This window comes from Ambystoma mexicanum, chromosome 2p, assembly GCF_040938575.1.
Source record: "Ambystoma mexicanum isolate Mex_15411 chromosome 2p, UKY_AmexF1_1, whole genome shotgun sequence".
NCBI lineage: Eukaryota > Metazoa > Chordata > Amphibia > Caudata > Ambystomatidae > Ambystoma > Ambystoma mexicanum.
The window spans coordinates 673,956,145-673,966,298 of NC_090923.1; the positions used below are offsets into that span (position 1 = coordinate 673,956,145).

A 10,154-nucleotide genomic window follows, 5' to 3' on the forward strand; every position below is an offset into this window, starting at 1 on the left:
CTTCTTCCTCTTTTTGTGGTGTCCCCAACCACCCTGATCAACTCTGGAAATGGATGCAGGGCTCAAAACGCGTGCTTGCCACTAGCCATTGGCAAGTGACTTTGGCAAGTAAGAAGTGGGATGTTGTTTGTATCTTCACGATTGAGGTGGCAAGTTAATCTTTATGGCTGGAGTAGCTTTTAACTTGAAATGTGAACCCATGGATCGGGGGCGGGGCGGGTCGTCTCCATTTCCATAATGACTATATATTAGATTTCTTTGTGCCTAAAACAATTAATTGCACGTTCGCTGGTATTTTAGCTAACATTTTGCTCATTGCACACTAGTTCAGCTTTCGAAATTGAAGGGATCCAGGAGCTATTTAGCTACTGCTTGTAGCTTAGAAGAGCCTGGCTAGCTCCACACCAACACCTGCCAGGAGTCACTGTTTGCTCCCCAGGCAAACTAATGCCGACAAGACACACCTTTATGAATTTAACTCTTGTTTATTTGGAACAAACTATAAATAAACAATAGGACACATTTATACAACATTATATTACGGTCGAAAAAACCATGGGATGCTTTCTGCTCGTTCTATGTATTCTTGTGGTTAACTGTTTCCGGTTTTTCAGCTTCGATGCATGAGAGGAGGTCCTGTAACATGTTTTTCCATGATCTGATAGCTGTAGTTGGGAACAGGATGATTGCCCAAGGGCAGCAGAATAGATGGGGGTTGGCACGTTGTTTGTTTTAATATTTGTTATGCGCGCCTGACCCGAGGGTATCAGGGCGCAATAGACATCAAGAGATTGTTCAGTTTAGTTAGTTTGCTGTGCAAGTACAAGCAGTATATACAGTTTATACAAGATGAAAACTTAAGGGCATAGCAATACATATTTACACAGAATGTACAGTATATAATGCTCAGAATGCATACTTTGGTCATATTTAGATATTTATATGAAATACACAATACATAATAACTAATGAGCACAGTGTGTGGTAGTGGTGTGATTAGAGGTCGTTTTCCTTCATCCAGTTAATGAAGTTAGACCTGAAGCGAGGATAGGGTAGGTCTTCCCTCAGGGGCGGTAGGAGAGAATTCCAATTTTGGGCAGCTGTTTCCACCCATCTTTGTACGTTTAAATCTAGGCACTGTTAGGAGGTTGGCATTGGCAGTTCTCGTAGGGCGGTTGGAAGACTGCCTCGTAAATCTAGCTATAAGGTATTGTGGGGCGTCGTTGTGGAGGCATTTATGTGTAAAGGAAGCTGTTTTCAGGAGAATTTTATCTTTGGTGGGAAGCCAGTTATTATTTCTTCTAATAACAGAAATATGAGCTTTCTTAGGGAGGCTTAGGGCTGCTCTCAGAGCATTATTTTGTAAAATCTGGATTTTGTTGGTAATGTATTTATTACTCCCTAAATATAGGGCATTGCAGTAATCCAGTTTAGACAAAATAAGGGCTCTCGCGAGGGTGATACAATTATTAGTGTAGAGGAAAGGCTTGGCTGCTCTAATTAACTTGCATGTATAAGCAGTGGATGAGGCCATGGGGTTAACTTGTTTTTTCAAAGTTAAGGTAGAGTCAAGGTAAAAACCAAGGGTTTTGACTTACTTGGCAACTGTAATGTTATTGTCATTTATTCTGAAATTGGAATAGTTGTGGCCAAGTTTGTTGAGATTGGCTGGGGTGCCGAGGATAAGGAGTTCCGTTTTGTCCTCATTCAGGCATAGACCGTGCAAGGCCATCCATGCCTGAATGATGAGGTACACTCTTTTTAAAAAGGCCAAATCCTTCTTGTAATCTCCCGTCAGCGGGATGAGGTTCTGGGTATCATCAGCATAATTAGTGTAGGCGATACCCAGACCATCGAGACCATCAAAAAGGGGCTTTGTAAAAATGTTGTATACAGTAGGGGACACATAAGAGGCCTGTGGCACTCCGCAGGTAATGGGAGTAGGGTCGGTTGCCGTTACCGGTGAAAGGACACGCATTGTCCTGTTGTCGAGTAAAGATTGGATCCAACCTATTGCTTCTTGTGAAAAGTGGGCGGCGGAATCCAGGTGGTTGCACAGGATTTTGTGGTCCACTAGATCAAATGCAACAGAACAGTACACTGGACATGGCCTCTATAATGGCAGTTTGTGGCAAATATTTCCACTACCAACACAGGGAGGAAAACCTGTAAGGACATTACGTAGCTGGGCCCCAATGACTAAATGGGATATCGGCGTGTTCAAGGCCTGCCATGTTCGTATGGCAAGCTTGACCTCTCCTTCGCCTTTTTATTTGTATACCAGAATCCAACTGGCCCTAAAAATATTCTTTCTGAAAAAAGGCTACCCACTCCTTATTAGTGTAAATATTTGTTAGGGGTTGGCTTTCCATATCCCAGGAGACCCCCGGCACAAACAGTTCACAACTTGTGCTGAGCATAATGGCTCTTTCCAACAGACTCTTTGCTTTCTTTAAAAGTAGAGACTGGAGAGAAGGAATGGTTGTTGCTGTCGTTTTGTGCCTAGTTATGCAGTTTCCTGCCCTTCTAATGCTTTGTCTTTTCATGTTTTCTATGGCATTTTACGCCTTGCAGTACCTTCCAATGCCTTTATATGCTCTGTGCAACATTAACCCCTGCATAGTAATGTTGGGTCAGAGAATAAACGGCAGCAAACATTCACAGGATTCGAAATTGAGGGGAGCTGGGAGCTATTTAGCTCCGGCTTCTAGTATAGTAGTGCCTGGTTAGCTTGAAAGCAACCGCTACCAGGAACTACTTTTGGCTCCTAAGGCCAACTGGTGCTTTCCAAAAACATGTAAACGCGACATTAACTTTGAATATTTAAGAATGTTGATGAAGAAGAATTAGAACACATCTAATGCACATTTAAACCCAATGGTTCCCCCACACAAAATGGACAAAAAGTTAAAGGAACATCTCTGGAAGCTCCTGGTTCCCTTGCAGTAGCTCCTGCCTAGAGGGTGATGCCCGACACCCAGTAGCTGGTCATTGAATCGGCATTTCGTACCCTGCATTCATTCTCTTCCCCACCCCCCCTTGAGCAGTTGGACTATCTCGGATATAGCTAGGGAGGTTTTCTGTTCCTATTGCCATGCGCCCACACTACAGCCTGTTAATTTTTCCCCACTGCAGTTATTGCTTCTTCTAGGCATATGGTTGGTACAGCAGGCTTTATGTAACAATTCGGGGAATCGTTCCACCCTCTTCCATCATGCATGCTCTGAATGTCTTTCACCTCCCTGTAAAGCACATCCTGCAAGGATTCAGCAGCATTATGGGACCCAGGACAGAAAGCATCTTGTCTGTGACTGTTATCCAACTCCAGGCCTCGAGGGCCCAGAATCCTGACAGGCTTTCAGGATTTCCCTCATTAATAGTCATGAGAATTTTTTTTGCATACATTTAGAATCATTATATCTAAATTTATCTCACAAATACAGGCCTTGGAAATTCTTAAAAATCCCACTAAACATGCAGGGCGAGTTCGTTAGTTAACTTACTCGTCCTAAGAGAAATGAACTTGCCCCATGGTGACGGGTGTCAAAAATACTTATCTATAGACCTTTTGTAAAATGGTGCATGACACCATAAGCACATTTCATATTTGGCCGCAATGCTGCCACGCAAAGGCTAGCCAATCACAGTTAAACATTTATTTGCCATGTACTGCAAACTAAGTTTTCTTACAGTAAATGTCAGATAAGTTTCAAACAGCCCCATACTCGCCCACAAGGTCGAGTACCATGTAAATGGTACCCGCCCTTTATAAAATCTTCTCGCCAATGCGAGTGGGATAATAGATTTATCAAGCACTGGAATATTAATGAAGGGTTTCCTGAAAATCCAACATGTTTCTGGCCCTCGAGGCCTGGAGTTGGACAACCCTGGGACTCTACACTGTTGGCTGAAGCGTTGGGTATCCTGCACGTTCCTTATGGTTTGGCCTCATGCTCTGCAAAGCAGGGTCTTCCGTATGAGAGATAACCGTTCATTCTAGAGCTTTGTGCCAATAGTCATTCTCTGCTCCTGAGCCGATACTTTGAGGGAGCTCTAATGGAGCAGCGCAAATTAGTATGGGACTAAAGATATTGCAAATGCGAGATGTCAGTGTTTTGGGATTGTGTATTCCACAGTGCAGCAGGCCTTCTTTCCCCTGTAGCCACCGTCCTTAGTACAGGATCCTCGCTGAAACTCTTCGCTATAGACATGAGCTTTACAGCTCTGTGTCCATGGGTCTGCTATTATCTCACAGAAACCGAAGGTATGCAGCTGTTTCAAGATTGGCTGAGTGAAGACACCTTGCAACAGAGTAGTCGTTTTGGCCTCTGTACATATGTTTGGTGTGAGAGGAGTGTTGTTTTGCAAAGAAGACCTTCTAAGTGCTCTAGTCTTCTTGGGAACTTTGGGGTAGATTTCTGCCACCTTCTGTGATCGCTGGATGATTGCAGTTCTTTGCCTGATGGCGAAAAGTATCAGAAGGCCCCGCTGGGTACTGCACCTGAATAATTTAGTGCCACTTAATCTGGTGCTCAGACTGCCAACCATCATACAAAGCAAGATGAAATGAGCAACTGTATTTGTCATATCCGGGGCAGCTCTTTATCGGAAACAAACTGTTAATGCCTTCCTTAACACCTCACTCTTCACTTTTTATTTGGTGTTATTTGTTACATGGCAATGAAACATTGCTTCAAAGCACAGGTAAAGCAATAGCAGGCGGGCGGGCGTGCATTAGAAGACATTGACAGTTGAGCTTTGGCAACACATTCCAGTGCCTGCCTAGGAAGGAGGGGAAATGAGGGATCCCTTGTGGGATGCCGATAGTTGAGTCCAGGGTCACATTCTAATTTCCAGAGATGAGAAGAGAGGGAAGTAGTAAGGAGTGGGGATGTTGAGCGATAATAAGATCCCCAGCGACGTTGCAAGGTGTTGTGTGCAACATCTGGGTCCAGCGAGAGAGTGGTATGGGGTCAGTGTTAAATTTTGTAATTCAGGGACAAGTCAGTGGTACATTGAACAGAGTGCTTTAAAGTGCTGGAGTGATGCATGCAGGTATTAAGATACATAAGCAAAGCATTGGCTATGTGATACTGTTACAGCAACATACCTTATACAGTTTCTGCCATGCCATGCCATGCCATCAACATCAGGGTATCCTTATAGTGGTAGGAGGGTGAGTAGTAAGTAGTACACACATTCAAAGATGATACAGTACTTGCAAGCATGAGGAGGTTTCAGGTGGACCAAGGCCGCCATGTTAGGACTTTAATTAGTAGGATGGTAGAGGGGCTGGGAGTAGAGGGGGGGGGTTGCATACTCTGCCAACTGCTGTAGGCTGACCACTCGGGCTAGATCCCGGGACAGATCTTATTTTGATGGCTTAAGTGCTGATCACGAGTCTAGTGTGTCGACAGTAGGAAAATCCTCCCTATCTGATGCAAAGGCTGCTGGGAGTGGATTGGGGAGGTGGCGGGTAGAGCAAACTGGTTGACTGCAGTTGCTGGGCAGCTGGACATGTCCCATCCTTGTCACCAGTGGTCAATATTTAAAGGTACTAGCTAGCCACAGGGTTCGAAATTGAACAGGGCTCACAAAATCTACCAGCATTGGCGAGTAGTTTTGATGAAGGGCGAGTACCATTTGCATGATACTCTACCTTGCTTACGAGTATGGGGATGTTAGAAACTTATTTTTCATTTACCTCACACACTTTGTTTACAGTAAATGGCAAATGCAGGTTTCCCTGTACATGCTGGACAGCATTGCAGCAAATGTGTAGTGTGCTTATGGCGACATGTACCATTTTACAAAAAGCACTGCTCAATATTTTGTCACCAGTCACCTTGGGGCAGGTGCATTTCTCTTCTGTCAAGTATGTAAACTAATTGCCCTGCGGGTCTAGTGGGATTTGCAAGGCCTGTTGAGATTTGATGAGCTGGAGCTAAAACTTCGGGAGCCAAAAGTAGCTTCTGGTAGCTGTTGGTTTCAAGATAACAAGGCTCTCCTAGGCTTGAAGTATTACATAGCGCCTAGATCCCCTCAATTTCGAACTCTGAGCCATAAATATCTACTCAACACCTCAAAGAAAAAAAAAAATATATATGCTCTTTCTCCATTTCTCTCCCCAGCCCCCTGGCCCCTCTTACTCACCAAGAGTCAATTATGACTAGCCAATGGCTAGTGATAAGTGCACATTTTGAGTCCTAGCTGTCACCACCCGTTCAGAAGTGTAAAGGCCAATGTTTGGTCCGCTTTTTCTTTTTATAAAATATATCAGTTCCTCGCCGACTGATAGTGAGGCTTGCACTCCACTGAGGAGGATCTTACTGCTTAGGGCAATGGGAAGGCGGTGGGAGGTAGATTCTTGTTAGTTGTGGGGATTGTGCAGCCAGATCTTTTTCGTCTCCACACGGTTGGCAGTGGCAAAACCAATGTTAAAAGGTACTTTGTGTGTGTTTATTTTTTTATGTATTATTTTGTATTCAGTAGTCATGGCTCATTCAAGGTTTGCCCTCCACTAGTGGGTAATTGGTTGTGTCTCAAGGGAGCCCCCTCTCCTAATAGGTAATTTATTGGACATTTTTGCACACTGTGTACAATGTTGGTGAGTGGGTTTTAAGAGTGAGAAAGTGAAACCGATGCATTTAGAAGCCAGTAATAGAAGTGTGGTAGGAAATCCACGTTGTGCCTTGTTATGCAGTTTCTAATGCTGTGTTATGCCTTTTCATGGTTTGCTATGGCATTTTAAGCCTTGCAATGCCTTGCATTGCACCTTCCTATCCCTTTAAGCTTTACTATGCAATATTAACCCCAGCCTAAATATGTCCGGTCACGCAATGCCAGGTACCATCACAGGGCTTGCAAATATTAGTCAATTAGGAGGCCTCCCTTCTGACTGCCCCTTGGCACCCTGTAGGTAGTTAACTGCTACAACAGTCAGCATTACTTAGCTGCTGGATATGTACAACTCACCCTGATCCCACTAACACTTGTTACCGCACTACTTTTAGGCTAGAAGGATTCCGTAAAGGTACTGTTGCCCCATTTGATACTATCAAACATGCCCACCCCCTCACAAAAAGACTTAAAGGTGCTGGTTGCTAAATTTCGCACAGTCTTCAAGGCCGTTCTCTTGGGTATACACTGTGACTTGGCTCTACAGTTTATGAATTCAGCAATCAGTTTGCCAATGCCACATGGTTGTGTAAATGGCAGAGGTGCCCTATGCATAGCCCATTTAACCTAAAATAACTAAAAGCACTCGCATCGTCTTTTACATCCATTTACTGGACATTATTGGGTGATGGGGAGAGTTGTGTGGTGCTCTCTGATAATGTTGCTAATTGTGTTTGTGTTTGCTTCTAGAGAGTACTGGTATGGCGAGCTCCTGAAGATGTCGAACTATGCTGCATCCAAACACAGCCGAGGGCTCTGGAGGATGCCACCTGTTCCCAGGATAGCTCTGACTAATGCCCCAAACTGCTGCTGACTTTCTGCTCCCCGCCCACTTCCTGAAGCTGCCCTCCCCGGCCTTTAATACCAGGCCAGCTGCCAAGAGATGTCACAACCGAGTGGGGCTGGTGATCAAGGCAGAGACAACAGAGGGGCGAGGCCTAAAGTGAGGCAGAGCCGGTCTGAGGAGAGGAAGGAGGAGGGCAGCAGGCACAGCAGGAAGAACCGTACTCCTAGGAAGAGTGCCGAAAAGGGCAGGGAGCTCTCGGCCAGGGACCGGCAACCTTGCAGAGAAGAAAGCAGAGCTTCTCTACAGGAACTAGACTCTGAGCTCCCCAGCAGGTCTCTGCGGCAGAAGATTCAAGATGCTGTGGGCCAGTGTTTCCCCATCAAAAGCAGTAGCAATGGGCCGTCTCCTGACCTATCGTCCTCTCGCCGCAAGATTCACCTGAGCGAGTTGATGCTTGATAAGTGTCCCTTTGCTGCTGGCTCAGACTTGGCACAGAAGTGGCACCTTATAAAGCAGCACACAGTACCAGTCTCGCAAGCGGGAAGTGTGATAGAGAGCCCCAGCTTGGTAGAAGATGAGGAGGACCGGCTGAGGGAGCGACGAAGGATCAGTATTGAGCAAGGAGTGGAACCGCCACCAGACGCACAGATCCACACCTTTGAGGTTACTGCTCAGATCAACCCACTGTACAAATTGGGACCGAAATTGGCACACGGCATGAACGAGCTGGCAGGAGATAATCGGGCCACACTGCAGGCTGCACAGGAAGAGAGTGTGCAGGAGTCTGCTCCCCAGAGCCCAGGGTCTCTGGACAGACAAGAGTCAAATGATGGACTGAGGGCTCACACCCAGGTTGACTACATCCACTGCCTGGTGCCAGATTTACTGCAGATCACCAACCTGCCATGCTATTGGGGGGTGATGGACCGCTACGAGGCGGAGGCCCTGCTGGAGGGCAAGCCAGAGGGCACCTTTTTGTTGCGCGACTCAGCCCAGGAGGACTACCTCTTCTCTGTGAGCTTCCGCCGTTACGGCCGCTCTTTGCATGCTCGCATCGAGCAATGGAACCACAACTTCAGTTTCGATGTCCATGATCCTAGCGTCTTCCATGCCCCCACCGTGACGGGCCTACTGGAGCACTACAAAGACCCCAATGCCTGCATGTTTTTTGAGCCGCTGCTGTCTAGCCCCAATGGCCGTACCTTTCCTTTCAGCCTACAACATCTCTGCCGGGCTGTAGTAGCCAACTGTACCACCTATGATGGTATGGAGCGCCTTTCGATCCCCAGTGCCTTAAAGGCCTATCTGAAGGAATATCACTACAAGCAGAAGGTGCGGGTGAGGAGGCTTGATGCCCAGTGGGATTGAGAATGGTGGGGTGCGAGTGTTTCCCAGATGGCCACGAGCATCATGGGACAGATCCTTTTCTCAAATTGAACTGGGACGTACATTTCAGAAACTTGAGACAACAATTACACCTGAAGGATCCTGTGCCCCTAATCGGAACAATATCTCTATTCTGTTTTGCACATGAGGAAAGCAACGTGACATGCCGGATGAGGGGCGCGCGTGGGTGCGTGTGTGTGCGCGTGCGTGTTGTCCGTACACTGGCAAGGGCGAGGGACAGCTTATGTAATAACAGGGAAGTGCCCTAACGTCACCCTGTTTAACTGTTGTCTGTGGCACGAGCGCACGTGTCTTGGAGTGAATGAGTGTGGGCAGCACAGTGATGACTCAAAGCCCTGGAGCTCCAGTCTAACAGGATCCTGTTGTGGTGTGTGTGTTTTTTTTATTTCCTTTGCCACGTGGACTTGCTGTCCGTCCAAGTGACTTTTCATGAATTCCTTTTAGACGAAATGCACAAGCCTTTAGATGCTCTCTGCTTGCAGGCAGGGGGAGCCTTCCCAGAGCAACAAGGTGTAGTTTGTGTGCGAGTACAAACCCCCCAGCCTCAGAGTGGTAGTTGATGCTGCTGGGTGGCCTAGGCATACCTCGAAGAAGTGGAGCTAGCCTTCATTTATTCCCAGGTTGTGGGGGCACACCAGCCTCTGCTTTTCTCCCCCTCGTCGAACAAGTCAGACTTTCCAGGAGTATATTTACTGCCTAAAGCTGTATAAAGGAAGCGGCCGCTATGGCTACCTCATTCTTAGGGGTAACAGGGGGAGTGCACATTAATGAAGAGCCTGAGTGAATAAACCAAAACACAATGTATTTATGTTCTAATAAAGTAGTCTTTCACTGAGCGCGCAGCACCCTGACTGCAAGCAACACTACACACGTATTGTTCCAGTCTCTTATTTGTTGTGATCTGGTGACTAGTTCACTGATTGTGTTCTATCCTGGCTTGCCCGTTTGATAATTTCGTCTTCTGTTGGGCAAGTGACAGTAATGTCCCGTATCTCGGATTCCCCATCTGCTAGCGTTTGGGTCACTTTGCTACAGGCTATCGGTAATAATAATTTGAGGCTTTTAGTCGCCAGCCACATCTTTTCACATTTGAGGGAATGGCTTGAAGAAGGAAACTTTAATACGGTGTAATGAGATGAAGAAACTGTGCTCTCACGAATATATTTTAGAAATGAATGTAACTATAAAATCTAAAGGAGATGCAAATGAATAGTAAGGGAGAACTTTGTTGTGTTCAATGTTTTTTGGTACCGATGTTTTCAAACTTATTTGTGTGGTCAGA

General features: G+C 46.1%; 1 protein-coding gene across 1 annotated transcript; it reads left to right on the forward strand.

Annotated features, from left to right (window-relative positions):
• Nucleotides 1–7,347: 7,347 nt before the first annotated feature.
• Nucleotides 7,348–9,738, forward strand: LOC138566685 (suppressor of cytokine signaling 5-like). The gene has a single exon (XM_069644252.1). It carries the CDS (start codon nucleotides 7,562–7,564, stop codon nucleotides 8,831–8,833), a length of 1,272 nt encoding a protein of 423 aa, XP_069500353.1. The 5' UTR covers nucleotides 7,348–7,561; the 3' UTR covers nucleotides 8,834–9,738.
• The last annotated feature ends 416 nt before the right edge of the window (nucleotides 9,739–10,154 follow it).

Bases quoted from the DNA above. Each gene is read 5' to 3' on its own strand.
- LOC138566685 (XM_069644252.1), top strand. From the start codon at position 7,562: ATGTCACAACCGAGTGGGGCTGGTGATCAAGGCAGAGACAACAGAGGG.